This window comes from Trematomus bernacchii, unplaced genomic scaffold, assembly GCF_902827165.1.
Source record: "Trematomus bernacchii unplaced genomic scaffold, fTreBer1.1, whole genome shotgun sequence".
NCBI lineage: Eukaryota > Metazoa > Chordata > Actinopteri > Perciformes > Nototheniidae > Trematomus > Trematomus bernacchii.
In genome coordinates, this window is record NW_022988043.1 from 3,878,744 (window position 1) to 3,896,480 (window position 17,737).

The 17,737-nt window shown below is 39.8% G+C and overlaps 1 protein-coding gene across 1 annotated transcript; it reads right to left on the reverse strand.

Annotated features, from left to right (window-relative positions):
- Window positions 1–4,326: 4,326 nt before the first annotated feature.
- Window positions 4,327–10,690, reverse strand: unm_hu7912 (un-named hu7912). The gene is made up of 2 exons (XM_034117578.1): window positions 10,487–10,690; window positions 4,327–7,710 (listed from the first exon to the last, which is right to left on the reverse strand). The coding sequence occupies exon 2, from the start codon at window positions 7,665–7,667 to the stop codon at window positions 4,473–4,475; it is 3,195 nt and encodes a 1,064-aa protein (XP_033973469.1). The 5' UTR covers window positions 7,668–7,710; window positions 10,487–10,690; the 3' UTR covers window positions 4,327–4,472.
- Window positions 10,691–17,737: the final 7,047 nt, after the last annotated feature.

Sequence of the window (17,737 nt, forward strand, 5' to 3'; positions counted from 1 at the left end):
GGCAGAGGCAGTGTCTATACTTTTAAGAGTGTGCTGAATACCTTCCTTTCTAATAAAGCCTAAATAGTTAGAGCTGGTTTCAGATTATTCCCTATGTTTGTCTTCCTAGGTCCTACATTTTATGGTATTTAATTGAATAGTTTTATTATATTTGTATTTTCTTTTGTTTTATTTGGTTTCATTTTCATTTTATTGTACACTCTATCTTTTAATAATGTTCCTGTAATTGTATTTATCTTTTAGCACTGACAATCATGTTTGTTAATCTGTCAAACCCACTGAGACAAACGTGTTTTGTGATATTGGGCTATATAAATAAACTCTGATTTGATTTGTACTTTACTTGAGTATTTAAATGTTTGCTATTTTGTACTTCTAAATTCTACCCCTCTACAATTCAGAGGTAAAAAAGTGTACTGTTACTCCACTACATTTATTTAATCCCTTTATTACTTTGCAGATTTTGAATAATTATGTGAGATATAATAAACACTTAAGTAAGACTTAAGTTTATTTTGATGTTAATACTTTTGTACTTTCACTTGAGTAACTTCTTGCAATTTCTGTCAGATAATTAAATTGAAACCACACACTATAACGTAATCGTACGTGATTTTTCTTATTAATTTCTGTGAATATCCTCACCTTAAATGTTGAGGCCCTCTATGGTTTTAAACAAGACTGTAATTTTTTCATCATGAAATATAACAATGTTTGCTTCATAGTCTCTCCAAAATACCGGCAGTGGCTCAGTCAGTAGGGGCTCGGACTTGGGGCTGTAGGGTCGCCGGTTCAAATCCCCGACCAGACCTAAAATATGGAGTGTGGACTGCTACTTGGAGAGGTCCCAGTTCACCTCCTGCCCTGCCGTGGTGCCCTTGAACAAGGCACCGGACACCCCCCTTCCCCCCCTCACTCCCATTGCTCCCCAGGCGCCGTACAATAGCTGCCCACTGCTCCTAGTACTAGACTCCTGGTAGGATGGGTTAAATGCAGAGAACACATTTCACTGTGTGTGCTGTGTGCTCTGCATGTGTGACCATTAAAGAGGGTTTCTTCCCTCCCTATTCTATACCATACTTTATGAGATGTTTGACTAATAGGCCTCCTGTTAAATGTGTTTATGTTTTGATCTAATTATGGCATTAGATTTATTTAATTTTATGTGGAAATATACTGGATAAATAACATATGGATAAACAAAACTGAACAAGGCAAATTATATAAATAGAAAAGGAGACATGTAATGCTGCAAACAATTCAGAGCTGAAAAACTATTCTGAGATTTAGCCGAGCAGGAGTATTTTCTAATTGTGAAACAAAAAGGACAATAGCTCATAATCTTTATGGATTTTACACACTACTGATATACAATGTATAGTTCAATCAATCAATCAATCAATCAATGTTTATTTATATAGCCCAATATCACAAATGTTACATTTGTCTCAGTGGACTTCACAGTTTGTACAGAATATCAGTATGACAATACGACACCCTCTGTCCTTAGACCCTCACATCGTACAAGGAAAAACTTCCAGAGAAAAACCCCACAGTTTAAAGGGGAAAATGGGAGAAACCTCAGGGAGAGCAACAGAGGAGGGATCCCTCTCCCAGGACGGACAGACGTGCAATAGATGCCGTGTGTAAATCGAAGAGATAATACATTTTACAGCATAGGTAGACCAAATGTTTGGAAATGCATGTGTCTGTAATAATAAGAATAATCCACGAGGATGTCAACAATCCTGTGGGAGCCATCAGGGAAGTATGATGAGAGTCAGGCAGGACCGCAGAGACAGGTTCAGCCACGACTCGAAGTCCAGGACTCAAATCCAGAACTCAGGATAGAGGATCCAGGACACAGGAGCCAGGACACATGACTCAGGATCCAGGACACAGGACCACAGCAACAGGATCAGCCACGACTCAGGATCCCGGCGTAGATAGACACCAAAAAGAAATTTGGCGGAAGCTGGGTTATTCGGAACATGAGAGTACACAGGTACAGACAGAGAGAAGGAAGAAGTAAGGTGTCCCCCGACAGTCTAAGCCTACAGCAGCTAAACTAACGTGTCTACGTATATGCACTCCCTTAGGTTGAGGGAAAGGGGTAGCAAGTAAGAAGTAAGGAACAGTGGTGGAGAGGCACAACGTGTCTACATACATGCACTCCCTTAGGATAGGTTGAGGGAAAAGGGTAGTAAGTAAGAAGTAGGGAACAGAGGTGGAGAGGCACAACGTGTCTCCATACATGCACTCCCTTAGGATAGGTTGAGGGAGAAGGGTAGCAAGTAAGAAGTAAGGAACAGAGGTGGAGAGGCACAACGTGTCTACGTACATGCACTCCCTTAGGATAGGGTGAAGGAAAAGAGTATGGAATTAAGATGTATGCGCCACATCTATACCATGAGCACATTGCTCCTAAAAAGTGTTTTGGTACTGACACCATTCAAGTTGTGCGTCGACTCGGCAGGGATCAAGGCACGTATATGCCTCTCCCTGCTTCCACCGTCTACACACACAACCAATTTGCATCTATACCATGAGTGCATTGCCCCTAAAAAGTGTTTCTGGCACTGACACCAATCAACAGTTATGCGTCGACTCGGCAGGGATCAAGGCACGCATATGCCTCTCCCTGCTTCCACCGTCTACACACACCACCACAACCAAATAGTTGTTGTTTTTAGGTTTTATTTTAAGTTTTTACTTATAACTGGGTTTATAAATGTTCAGTAAAGGATTCTTAATAATGCCATAGGCCTATATTGTAACTCTGCCACTGTACTATGCTGGATGTAACTCCTGCATACATACAAAATAAGTTTATTCAAATAAATATTCAAGCTGGTTAAATGAAGTTTCACATTTTTTAAAGTCCGTTTAAATCAATAATAAGGTGCACTGCTCTTATTTGAAAAGAAAAGAGTAATACATGCATTTTCCACTAGGTGGTAGTCTAATAACATAAAATACACTAACCCTGCAAATACCTAATAAGAAGTATTGAGGATGAGAAATAGAAAGCCACAAGGTAAATCTTTAAATTCCATTTATTATATATTTATATATGGGTTATAAACATCACAAAATAGAAAGTTCCAGAAGGTCTTGCACAAAGATATATATAATCAAGTAAAAGAGCAACCTTATTAGTCAACAGCGGCATTGGAAGCAGGCATAGCATCATATCTGGGTTCAGTGCTGCAGCTGTTAGGAACATTCTTGTTTTATAATTTATGTTTTAGTGCAAACAAAGTCTTTGCAGCTCTTGGCTCCAGGGAATTCTTTAATATTCATAATAAAATAGCATTTTACAATATAGATGTTAAGGTTGCTCTTTTATTGCATATAGTTTAAGAACTGGTGTATTAGTTACAATAAGGTCTCAAGATCATGATGTTCAAATTATCTAATATTCAATATATATAATATACCTCTTTTATTTCTAAGCATCAAATGGTTTCTCTTTAACATAATACATTTTATTATAAGCAATATCCATATTAAAATACCTGAATAAAAATAACATGCTTTAAGCAAAATAATTGTTCATTTACATCAGTATTTCAAACAACCTAAGTCAAGATCTCCCAAGCGTTAAGAAACAGCTAAATCATTACATACATTGCCTTTTGTCAAATGCATTTTTTTTCCGACAGAAGGCCACTTTCAAACAAAGCAATTCCTACGAGAATGACATCAAGTCTTACCACAAGATGATATAAGTTCCAACTTAAAATCTTAATGAAGTGGGAAACAAATAGTTGGTTTGATTGTACTTCATATTCTATCAAACAAAAATGAATATGGTAATAATAAAAAGTTTCCACATAACTATAGTATACTTAGGAAAAAATACTTAGAAACAGCTGTAATATTACAACCACTGTAACAAGGTATAATATACATTTCTTATATAACATTTGTTGGAGAAATCAATAATGGATGAATGTTTCAGGCTGTGCCTACTATATTGTGTTGGCATTGAGATGTGTACTTCATAAATAGTGTGTGCTTCATACATTGTCAGTTGAAACTGCACAAAACATACACGTTCAAATCTTAAACACCTGGATAACTTGCCTAGTCTACATGCAGGCTATAAACTCTTCTGAGTGCAACAGGATCCAAACCAAGCCAAAAACAACAACATCGGGCAACCTTTAAAAGTGAGAGCATATTGGCCTGTGGGTGTGTGTGTGTGTGTGTGTGTGTGTGTGTGTGTGTGTGTGTGTGTGTGTGTGTGTGTGTGTGTGTGTGTGTGTGTGTGTGTGTGTGTGTGTGTGTGTGTGTGTGTGTGTGTGTGTGTGTGTGGAGACAGAGAGAAATAAGAGAAGACAGAAAGAGAGATTGATCACATACTATATAAACATGTTCCCATATCAATGTCCAATTTGCTAAACAACACCATGTATTTACAGCATGTACAGTTGCTGACATCATAATCTTTACGGTTTAGTGCTCTACTATATAATATCATCCAAGAGGTGAGGGGTACCCACCCAGTCCAGTGTTCTTGGCTCGGACGCAGCCATGATCATGCACATAAACTGTTTACCTGTTCTCCGATCTATTGGGTAAATTGTAGTAGGAGTGAATCTTTTGTTGCTCTCCACAAACTCACACAGCTGATTATAGATTTTGGGGTACTCGTGTCGGAGGAAGACTCCTCTCGTCCTGAGCTCCCGCTGGATGTTGACAAAGCACACCTCTCTGGCTTTCCTCCCCTTCTCCCCTTCTTTGTCAATGTCCGGTGTGCCTGGAGGCGGAGTGAGGATGAGGGTTTCCATTTCACTATCCTTCCTGAGTACCTTTTTGTCAGGGCTTGAGGAGGCCAGGGAAACCTTTGCATATTTTCGAACTGTTGGTGCTTGGACCCTTGGTGAAGGTCTGTTAGGCACTAGTTCACCAACAGCTACAGATACATTCAGAAGGAAACATTCATTGGGGTCATACTCATTACCTGCCAGCTGCAGATCCTTGCAGTATTCGCCTAGGTTGTCCTTAAAGCCATCCAGCTCTCTGAGAGATAAGTATGTGGGAGACATGAGGAGGCTCTCAAGCCCCACTTGGAGGAAGTTGTCAGCGGTCTCTGGATTAGCAAAACCCAGAAACAGAACTCCTCTCCCCCTGGACAGGTAGCCAGCTTTAGCAACGCGAGAGAAGGCTTTGTGGATCTCTGAATTCTCTCTGCAGAACTTAAGAGAGTGGCGGCACACGCTGGTCACCCGGCCATACAGACAGGTCTCTTTATGGATCTCCCAATCATCCCTGCGACAGTTTCGTGAACAGTAAAATGTGTAGCAACTGTGGCATGATTTGAAGTACAAGCAGGCATTGAACATACTCTCAACCCGGTTGCACTTTTTGTTAGCGCACACCATAGTGTCGTCTTCATCTGTGCTATGGTCTGGAGAACATTCTTCTGCACTCCTTTGAAAAGCATCACATCCACTATCAAGGTCTTTGAGTGTGTCTGGGCTGGATTTGGAGGATGGGAGTTGTGAGTTGAAGTTTTCAATACCAGAAGAGTCCCTGTCTTTGCCGTCATCTTCAGTAATGAGTTGTTTCAGCTGGTCTAAAAGGTCAACGCTTGATTTTCTGCTAGTTGGTGGTTTGTAATCAATCACCAAATCAGCTAAGAGTTCGTCCAGTTGCTCTAGACTCTGCTGGAGGGAGAAGTTGTTGTGTTTCCTCTCTTTGGTTATGTCAGGTGTATTTTGTTGCTGCTTAGGAGGCGATACTCTCTGAGATGGTTTCTTTTCACCGTCCAACATATCCCAGCTGACAGTGTGCACATCTCGCCGCTTTCTGCCGGCAGATATGTCATTATCTGTTATGGTGATCTCAGGAGTTACAAACCAGTGGCCGCTCTTGGTATTCCTCCACGGATTGCTTGAGCCCCTTTCTAAAGAGCTTTCAGAGAGCGAAAGGGCAGCATAGCGCCTTGGTGAACTTGAGAGGTTAAGAATAACAGGCTGTGATGTCACATCAAAGGATGGTGCTTGCTTTGCTTGATGAAACAGGTTTTCATAGCTCCGTCCACGAGGCACTGATTGCTCCCTTTCGTGCCGTGGATATAGAATATTGTCCCAAGACTTTGAGTGGTTTTTGACCTCTGCTCCTAGTTTACTTGTCTCCGAACAGCTGTTAGTAAACCACGGAGGAATACTGGGGTCTTGCCTAACTCTTGGTGGTGTGAGCTGAGAAGACTGGTTAGAGTAACCAGATATACTTGAGCGATACCAGTCATCTGAAAAGGCCTGCGACATTCGCGGGCGTCGACGACCCTCCGTATGGTATGGCCTTGGTGGATAGTACTGCTCCTCAGGAGAGCACGGTTTTGAATAAAACAACCTTGAGTTACTCATATGGTAGGGATCGAACCGGTTCTCCTCTCCATAGTAAGATCTAGACAGTGGAGTTTGAGAAAAGTATGATCCTGCCTCACTTGTGGAGTAAGGCCTATTATATACAGAGTGTGCTGGCTCTCTGTTAGAAACGTTTTCTGTGAAATAGGACCTGACAGGAAGGGTGTGCACCCATCGAGTCCTTGGATCATACTGACTAGTGACTGTACTACCATGGCTGGTTAGACTGGACCGGTCATCCTGAATGTATGCTCTAGAGTAGGGATGGACAGGATACCGAACAGGGTCCTCGGTATAGAAGAACTTAGTTGGTATATTAGGATTTGAGTAAGCTCTTTGTTCCTGACTCAGATATGGTGCTGTTGGTGAAGGCATTCTTTGCATGTCTAGATGCTGGTATGAGATGGGAGACATACTGGTGGTATAGTGGTATCCTTGTCTAAAATCTCCACTGTAGCATTCGCTAGGAGTGGGCGTTGGAGAGGAGACAATCTGTCGAGGTACATACAAACCTCTACTGCTACTGGCCTGGGAGAATCTCTGCCAAGGATGATCAGTCCGTGCATTGGGAACCTGCCTAGATGTATGCTGCAGTACAGCAGCGTCCGGTTTAATGTCCACACGGCACCTGACATGAGGGGTTATAGCTGGTTTATCTGGTTTATTCCCATCAAAACAGTCTGAGACATAGAGAGGAGACTGAGGCTGCAGTTTGATAGGGTGCACCTCATTCAAAAAAGCCTTATTTGAAGAGAAGGATTCTCTATGTGTTTCAGAAGTCCTCAAGGTATCTGACGCAGCCTGAGACGCATCCCTCCCGTTCCTGTCTCTGGGAGGAGACACTGAGATGGGCACAGGAGTGAGGGTGGACTTAATTCTTGGAGCACTTCTAGATCTTGTTCTCTTTTTAGAGTCTGACCATGTAGGATTGCTTGTTTTGTCCTGGGTGGTTTGCTGCTGGAACTGCCTGGTGTTGAACAGATCGGGAGACGAAAAGCGCAGGTACCCCGGTTGATCTATTCCATTCCACATTTGGTCTTTATGTAATGTCGGATTCTCAGTCCTCTTGTAAGGGTACTCCATTGATGAAGAGAGGGACTGTGGGTCATCCAGTGACTCAATGAAGTCAAAGCTGCGGCAGTGTCTTTTGTTAATGATTTCTGGTTTGTCGATCATCTTCAAGTCACATTGCTGGGAGGAGTGGACAGAAAAGGTGTGGTTGGTGATGGGATTAGAGAAGTCCTGATATAGAGTTGATGCCAGTATATCTGGGGGATGTGTTCTTGTCATCTTAAAGTAACCTCCATTCACTGTGATTCAAGATCAACACAACCTGTAGAAAAAAGAGAGAGAAGAAAACAAATACATTTCAATGCAATTTAATGTACAGATGTGAGGTAAATGTTCTGCAAAAAAGAGAATGTTGTTTAAAGAAGTAGTCGCATGAGTTTATGAAACAAGATTGCAATTAACATGTTTAAATCATTCATCAAATCAATTATTTGTATTCAACAATTAATTAAACACATTGAATCAGATGTTCATATATTAAATGTAAACTGAAACTTGAATATATATATAAATATATAACCAATTAACAACATTACAGTAAGAAGTGTATTTTCATTCTAGTGTGTCTGAGTGGGCATACTTGTTTTTATATATTTTTTATTTCAAAGGCAGTGCAACAAAGCATATTTTATTTATACCGTTTCAATTATTCAAATATTAAATAAATGATGTAACCACAACTGCTGTCAATCTCTGCTTCAAGAATCCTGAGTATTTTTAAAGGCCTTGAAATATTTTTATTTGAAGACAATAATGTTTCTGTTTCCCCAATGGATGTACAGTATGTGTCATGGGCTTCCTTGTTGGCACACATCCACGAGCTAACCCTGAGTTACCATCTGTTCACCGTGATGAGAGAGGACTGACCAACCATCTCCCTCTCCTGTCTCCACAACACCCCTCAATATCACGTCCTTTCACACACGAGCAACCATGACAGACAAACCATTATTGTTATTCTCTGCTTTACTTAGAATTTAAAGTTACAGAAACATATTATAAGATATGTGAATTTGTGCTGCTCCAAATCAAAATAAAGTAAATGTCTACAGTTTATGTATGTCATTTAAAAATACTGTTTCTAGATTTGCATGAATGTTAGTAGGTAAAAGCATTACAAATGAATAACAGATCACCGATTTATGTGGGAAGATGGATTAGCTACATTTAAGATCATAATTTGTTCATACATCAATCCGTTTCTCCTTATATTTTTTATTAGCGTTCTTTTCCGATTACATTAGATAGTAATAAATACTTTTAAATCATGTTATAGTGTTTGTGTGTCAGATGCTCAAGTAATCAAATGCCTTAATTTGTCCAACAATTGTATGGCAATGTATGAAGTAACTGCATTGCAATTTAAGAGCAAATTACCAAATGTTGTGAAATGCTTTAATAAAAATATATTTTATAATAAGTCTGCTGTTCTTAAAACTACAGGTAACATAATTGTACTATGACCAGCTGCTCCATCACCGCTGTGACTAATGCTCAGTAATATATTAATGGCTCAATGTCATTATGATATGAATACCATCTGGGACAAATATCGTGTCACTTGTGCTAATGTAGGAGGGATAAGTTCATCACTAATACCCCATCAGTGAATAATATAAAAATAAAGACAGAGTACCTAAGTTTGAACTTGCCAATATAGATGAAAAAAGTTCCTTAGATCAATCTTGCTTTTATTCTCCTTATTCTCTGAGGTTAAATGAATGAGGTGAGATGTCAGCAAGATGGAAAGGGCCTTGGTGAGTGAATGTTATTAAACAGCGTAACAAAATAGGCCAAATAAGGTGCAGGATGGGAAGGCTGAACACTCAGTGAGTAGTTCGCTTCTACAATTTACAGTATCACTCAAACAGCTATCCAATACATTTTATCAAATTAAGTTGTAAAAGGAGATATGGATGGTTTAGCAAGGCTACAGTAAAGAAAAGCCCTGCTAAGCTGCTCTACAAGTCCCAATAGGCACATTGCAGTATATATGTGCCACTAGAGATTAATAACACATCTGAAATAATTATGTAGGTTTCGAATAGGTCAATATAAACTTCTGACAACCAAAGACACACATGTTGAGCACTTTTCTACTTTTCTAGTATATATATATATATATATATATATATATATATATATATATATATATATATATATATATATATATATATATATATTTATAAGTGTTAATGAGTAAGGATAGAAGATAAGACTAAATAGCACATTTGTATTTAAAATGAGAGGACAGGATTAAAAGCTTAGGGCAAACTAAACACATGCATTTCTTCCTCTACTCATCCTCATGGTCTAAGGCTGTTCTTGAATAGAGGGACTACACTTTCTTGCACAAGTAAAACCACATGCCACATACTGTCTCCATGGCTACAGCACACAGCAAAGAAACCATGAAACACTCCTGGAGTTGCATACTGAGCTAGGGCACAAATTCAGTCTGAAAAAATAACCAAAGAATTGGCTTATTGTTGTATGTGTGAGGGTAAAATCCATCTGTGACAACAAGTGCAACTTTACATTGACCTTATCAGAAGATGTACTCATGATATTGATATAATAGCTTATTTATAGAACCAAAGGCTGTATTTTCCTGTGCTTTATTTTTTTTTGTTGTGTGATGTTTTATTCATGCAGTTAAATAAAAAAAATGACTGAGTTGTTAGTGTGAGACTAAAACTATAAACTTGGACTGTATTCTTCCATTTTGCAAGGTTTTTGAGACAATACCAAATGTGATGCAGATTCGCCTGAAACGTCCCCATGGGGCCATGCCGAGGCGCATTCAGCCTTGAAGCGTTACCAAATACTTGCTCTACGCACCCCTTTTATTTTGGTGCTGCGGCACGAACGGCCCTCCATCCTTTGCGACTGACCTAATGCCTTTGAGCCCCGAATGACATCATTTGCTGATAAAGAAGAAAGCAGCTGATTCAAACCGGGATGGATCCCGCCGAGATAGAGGGAATGAGTTCGGCTAAGTTTTTTAAAAAGGAAAGATTTTACGAGAGGGGCCTTACCTCCTCGCCAGTGAGCAGATCGGATGCGGGGGACATGGTGGAGCTTGTTCCCTGCGAGGAGCAGCTTCTCTCCTACCGCACCTGCTGTGAGTCTCCCGGAGCAAAGCACTCGTCCCTCATCCTGCCTACATGTTGTCTTCACCCGACGATGCTCTCGCACTCTTGGTTTCGCGTGTGTGTACGTGTGTTTGTGTGTGATGGAGGACTGGAGGAGGTGTGTCTGTGAGTCTGCGCTTGGGTGCGTGCCTCTCCGGAGGCGTGGTTGTGCGTGTTTTATGAGGAGGGAGGGAGGGAGGAGGGGTTGGGGGTGTTGAAAGAGGCTGGGTGAGTGATCAGTCTCGGAGCAGCAATGCGGTCGTCTCTCCGCTCATCTCCGAACAAGGAGACCTGAAGACAATTGCATGGGCATTTCCGGGAGGACTGCTGGATGTTTGGTCTTCCTGTAGTGTAAGGAGCAGCTTCCTTCATCCTGAAGCAAAGTGTTATTGATTTATAGGCCTACTTTTTCTGTTCTTTTTTTTTTACAAGTTTGCAGACAAACAAAATTAGGCCTCTCCCACACTTGACTGGTCACTTCTGGTCTTCCTCCTACACTGTTGCACATGCATTATACATTGTGCCAACATGCTGTTATTCAGGACTTTACTGTGATGGAAGTAGATATGTGATGTAAGGCTGCTAAGAATTGTTTTCATTATCCTTAACCACCACACATTTTCTTAGGTCATTTATTAAATGTTTGGTCCATAACATTGTAAAAATGTCTGTTATCATTTCAGATAGCCGAAGGAGACATCTTCAAATGGCTTATTTTATTCGACTAACAGCCCAAAATCCAAAGACATTTGCATATGTAACAAAGAAAATCATATAATCGTCGCACTAGCTCTTTATTTGTCATAATAAAACAAATCACAGGAAGTATACAATACCTAAAGGAAAACAAATAGATGACAAAAACCCCTGAGGGCTAAAGGAACCCACCTAACATTGAAATGAAAGATTGACAAATTATGCTTGACACCATTTTGCAAACATACATGAACAAATAAGTATAAAAAATACATAAAAGTAAAATTTCCCAAAAATATATACTAGAAAAAGGTATGGTAGAGCGGGTCAGAAATAAGAGCAAAGATTACAATAACACATAATTATGTATATATTATGTTCACGTCTTTCATACCACATTTGCAGTGTATGTCATTATGAAAAGTTGTTTAAGATGTATTTTAAAATCAGAAGTTACAGGTGACTGCATGCAGACAGATATGGAGCTGAAATCCTAAAACGTATAGCTCAAACTGACACCTTAAAGTACCTTCTTGTAATCCATGGTAACATTCTTTAATACAACATGTTTTTGAACAACACATTGTCTTTGTTGTTTGCAATCTTGCAAGATTAAAATTCAGTTACATGATTCTCCTCTCCTGCTCTGTGTCGCACACATCTGCCCAAAAGTCTCACCCCACAACAGGCTTCTGCATTGTCTGAATTGATGATAGGGACAGCTGGCTGTGAGCCCCAGCCGGGAGCATGTGACTGCCGCTGGAAAACTGCTTACTGAAGCACTCTCAAGGCAGATAGAAATCACTGCCGACAAACTATGCTGATCGGGCTGAAGATCGCAATGATATTTAGCTTTGACAGAGCTCATTTTGTAACAGGACAGACAGCTTTACACTGCTTACACACAGCAGATCCGATCTTTTTTTCTGTTATCTATACTTTTCCTGCATCTTTGTTACAAAACACCACAGCTAACCGAGCCTCCATCTGTGACATACCACGTGTATGAGATATGATTCAGAATGACAGTACAGTGAATCTCACATTGTAAAGCATCCAGCATCCCTGAGAGTGGGATCTATCTGAGCATGTGTGACTCACCCTCTCCAACACAGTGCATTGGTTTGGCATCAGTTTGTGTCAGCTGTTGGTTTGCAGGCATAAGTGTCTGTCAGCTGGCTGCTAGCAGGTGTCTCGGGCACCTTGTAGGCTCTGTGGAGAGGAAATCAATGGCTCCCTGTAGATTAGAGGCCGCTTTGACAGGGATCAATCAGGTTTATACTTTCACAAAGTAACAACATTAAGGCAGAACACTGCTTCGCTTTACGCCTCGATTGCTGAAACAAGCCTTCACGCTGCTTTGACATATCTGCAATAATGAGCCATAAGGAAGAATCTGGACGTTCTGCTTTGTTCTTGCACTGTTTCGCTTTGATGCTGGCACAGTAAACAACTGTCAGTTCTCCAGCTGTCTCCAATTAACTCTACGTAAGATTAAGTGACTCTCTACAAACTTTTCCTTCTGATTTCTCTGTTCCCATTGGAGGGAATTACATAAGAGATGCAGGGATGCGCACAGCAAGGCCCATTTGCTTACAAAGTCCATCCCAAAATAGCCAATGTGGCAGGGTAATACAAAGTACCTCTCAGAATCGGTTATTTTGGAGTGTAATGATATGTCAGAGGAAACAAGGAAAATGAATTAGAAAGCCACTTTAAGGCAAATGCATTTCAACTAGACTCTTTCACAAGGAATCTCCATGGAAGCTGGGGATGTTATCCACTGTCGCTGGAGTGGTGAATATTTCAAACGGCCAGAATTAGACCTCTTAGATAGACATATGTCTGAATGTGGGTGGTTCCCTCAGATATTACAGGACCTTTCAATGCCTTTTATAAAATATGTATACACTGATTCGGTGGACTCAGAAGGGAGTGAAATGCAGCAGCTGTGAATCTAAACACTCAGTGGGAGATGCACCAGTCTTCCCTTAATTCCAAATGAAACCTGGTTAAGTCTTCAACAAATTAAACCACTCAATCTGCTCCAGCCCATATAGAACGCTTGCCATTTAGACCAAGTGCTTCTGTGAGGATTAGATGCGGCCACGTTAAGTATTTGGATATTTTGGCTCAACAGAGAACCGAAGAATCCACATTGGCGTAGCTTGGATTCCTGGTCGATCAAAGTAGATTATTTTCAGAAGATTTTAGGCTTTTCCTGAATGCACTTTAGTGTCTACAGTCACTCTTACTAGTATCCTCATGTAGCTAACACTGCATGTTGTAACAGTGGCACATTTCAAAAGATCCCTGCATGGAGAAACCTTTAACCTCTGTGTTTTGAGAATGGACAGCAGGACTTTTACTCATAACAGAGTATTCCTACACTAGAGTACAAGATCTGAGTACTAATAAATAAATAATAATAACAAATAATACACCCATAGTTTATGGTCATTAAAATCACAAAATCAAAATATAAAAATGCATATTATAATGCACTTTTGCCAGTAGATATAGTTTGATCCTACACACTGCACCCGCTGCTGCAGATGTTCTACCAGTCTGTGTACTCTCCTTTGCCGTGGTGTGCTGGGGGGGAAACACCGACAAAAGATATAAGATTTGCACTGTTTGAATATGACTTTCACCTGCACTCGCATCTGCACACATACATGTACATATATTTAACAGTCCTAACTCAACTGATCCGTTTTTTACCTTGTTATTGTGTGTTTTTCAAACCGTTACTTACATGTAAAATCGTATTATTTATTGTATTATCCTTGTGTGAACTCTTATCTGTACTGTCCTGTGTTTCAATCTTACTCTGTTGCTGATACAACACCTGCATTTGAACACCTGGAGGTCTATCTCATCTCATCTCTAAAGAATAGAAAACAATTGAATAGAATAACCAATACAATGTCGTTTTCCCAGGCTTAATTAGCACATTTTGTTTACTTTGGCTGCACAAAAAAAGAACATTCCTATCCCCTCCAAGTAATACTCATAAACAAATTCATCTACAAGCCAAACCATTTGGGAGCGGTATCCATGGTAACCAACACTGAGTAGGAGCAAAAGAGACTGAATTGATTTCAAAGGGAGTGAAGTAAAGCACTGATGGGAGTCTTCCATGGAGACCATAAAAAATCTACGTCACGAGGATGAGACATAGGGAGGTGAAAATTGCTTGTCAACCTTCGACAATCTGCAAATGCATCGCAGGAGGGATTGAGCAGTGTAGCTTCGTAACTGCACATGTAATAGAAACATGGAGTGTCGTTGTCTCTTCTGTCCAAGATTATCTCCAGCAGAGGTTGACAATTTAAAGATAACATAAGGTTTACCATAAGGAGACCCCCTCTGGCGGCCTCACGGTGAACAAATGACGAGAAGAAGGACTCATCTGGGCATATTCTTAGATCCTCCTGTTAGTACATGTAGGTCAAAGTAAGAATAGAGTAGATATTATTCACAGCTGCACTGAGCAAACACAAACTCCTCTGTCCTGGTCTCTGGACTCACAGTAAGACATCCCCATGGTGAGTCTTAATTAAATGTTTACTACACACTCCTCTTTCATCCTTCATCATTTGCTAATTTGGCATCAGGAATCACTTGGTCATGTGTGCAACTTTATTAGAGAGGAATGCATTTGGAACGAAGGGGCCTCTCACCGGGTGCAGTTTCTTTCCGAGGCGTCCTGATGGTGTGAATTATTTGTGGTTGTGCATTGTCACTAGGATATTGTTATGTAACACAACAAGGAAACAGAATGCAGCTACATTACATTCTGAGTGTTTCATCAGATTTTCAAACTGTGACTGGGGTCAGCAGTAGGTTTTATAATGCAGGGCTGTCATTAAGGCCCTGCTATTCAAGACTGGGCAGACAACAAATCTTTTGTTCCTCAGTTAGGAAGAATCAATGAGGTCCTTCTAAATATGTATATCTCTCTCTCCCCATCCCACAACAGTACAATGCAAAGCAGTACTGAGTTGCACTAATTGTCCGAAGCTGTAAGCCATGTATAATAGCTGTAGCAGTCACTGTTTCACACACAAAGAATGCGATCTAATTTCTGAATTAAACAACAAATTGTGGCCTGACACATTTCTTCTTCCTTCATAAAAGAATGATCGAGAACACTTGGTTGTAGGTTTTCTGTTCAAGTATTTGAAATGAATACAAACAAATGTGACCTCGTTGTCTGGAATCTTCCCCATTCAGACCCTGCATAGTTTCCACACACACCCATCAAATTACATGTGCAGATCAGTTTTGACACCTAATGTATGTAATTAGGCTTTAAGGTTGGCAGTTGCAGCCATCCATATGCACCTGTGCTCGCAGCTTTTTCCTGGCTGTTTAAATGGGTCAGCTCTGGAAATATCCTTGCTCAGAGAAGAAATGGTGAGTGCCCCTCCCGTAACAGAACAAGATTACTGCTGGCAGTACCCTTGAATACTTTGTTTGTAACTTGCAAAGTCATAGGAGTTGTATTAGAATGATTGCACAACACCTCAGGAGTGACTGCAGTGGGATGAAATCACAATTTCTGTAGTTTTCTTGTGAATGGATGGATTTTTTTGCAGAATTGCGTAAACTCAGTCCGATAACAGCATGCTGTCCTCTACTCTAGATACCAAAGTCACTCCTTTGCTGGTGAAGGATCAATATGTGAAGAGGTATTTGTGAATGTTGCTGATTTTCACTTTTAAAGTGTCAAAAAAGTTGAATGTAATCGTTTTCCAGAACAAGTTCAATATGAATTTATGTCTTTAATCGAGCATCCTAACTGTTAACCAAACATAGATTTGTGAGAGCAGAATGTATGGCCCACTGGGCAGCTAGATAGGAAGAACAGAGCTTTAAAAAAAACAAAAACACTGACCTTTCGTGCGGGAGCCGCTATATAACGTACTGGCCTGCAAATTGGATTTTGCACTCCACACTGCGATAAAAACTTTCAAGGGAAAAATAAATTGATCCATGTGGCGATTAAAATTGAGCTTTCTCCCTCACTGCCTAAACCCAACCATCCCAAAAGTGTAGAAAGGGCAAATCGTTTAAAGTTTGACGAGGTGAAAGTAAAATATCTCAATTTTAATGAATTTGTTTCAGCTGTAGTCATTGATTCGTACAATAAAACACAGTCATTATTTTTGAATTGATACCATTGGCCGCTCTAAGCTGCAGCTGCTGCATTCAGATGTGCAGTCATAATGAAAGTCCAAAAGACATTGGAATGTGTTTTTTCCTCAAATTAGGTCATTATTCTAGAAGAAATGATATGCTATGATGAGAAGGCTTCAGAGAGCTATTTGTTAAAATGTGCCAGATTAGTTTTGTTTAATAGGATTATGCTCACATTGGTATTTGTCTTTTTGTTATGTTTTCAATGTGATTATCAACTAAATGTCTCAGACACAATGTAAATGAGACCTCATTGCATTGATAAAAACTGTAGCACTGAGCATGTTTTTATTTGATGCATCCGTTTCTTCAGACAAAGCATTTTTCAAATGAAAGCAGTAATGCTATGTGATCATGCAGATACAGACATTACATCAGGGTAAAATGTATTACATAATCTTGTGCATGATTGAGGGCTATTGTGGTGAGACTGCTGGCAAACACCACCTTGTGGTCACATTAGAATCACTGCCACTAAAACTATTGTTCAAACACTGTTCAGCTGAGAAAAGTGTGCTCAGTTAACCGTCTGAAACATGCATTTCATTTCATTTACAATAACAAAACAGTCAGTGTTACATATACCACATCATTTTGTCAAATTGTTCACTATTGTTCACAATTGTCAAACAAATTCTTCCCAATCCCTTCGTAGGATGGTTTTCTGTGCAGAGGATGTCACCAATGATACTGGGCTGTATAAATGAACTGTAACTATACAAATAATATCAATAATCTTGTTTTCTTTTTCAGATGACAATATTGCACATAAATTATGCTAACATTATACCACAATGGTTGTTTCCTAGTTTATTCAGGGTATTTTGTCAGTTGTCATAATGTGTGAAATAAGTTGGTTGTGTGACGGTTAGCAGGGCACACTCTGAGGCCAGTTACGTTTTTAAAATCCTTTTCCTGATGTGATGTCAGGTAAAGACTTTTCATAAGTATTAAAACAACACTATGTATTTAATACGAGGAGAACAAAACGATACAGAAATACAGCTAATGCACACAAAGTTACAACAAGATTATGCACTTCACTCAGGCATGGCACTTTAAGCCTTGAGCTTTGGCATGACTGTGTGTGTATAATCACTTGGGAATTACTTTGGAGGGAACTTTGGGTTTTTAGCCTTTGCAGACGATTTACATGCACCAAAACCTATATAACACACTAAAGGGAAACCCCAAAAAGCATAATAGGGCCTCTTTAAGTTAACTTGAACCCAGTGTTACTATTCAGAAAACAAA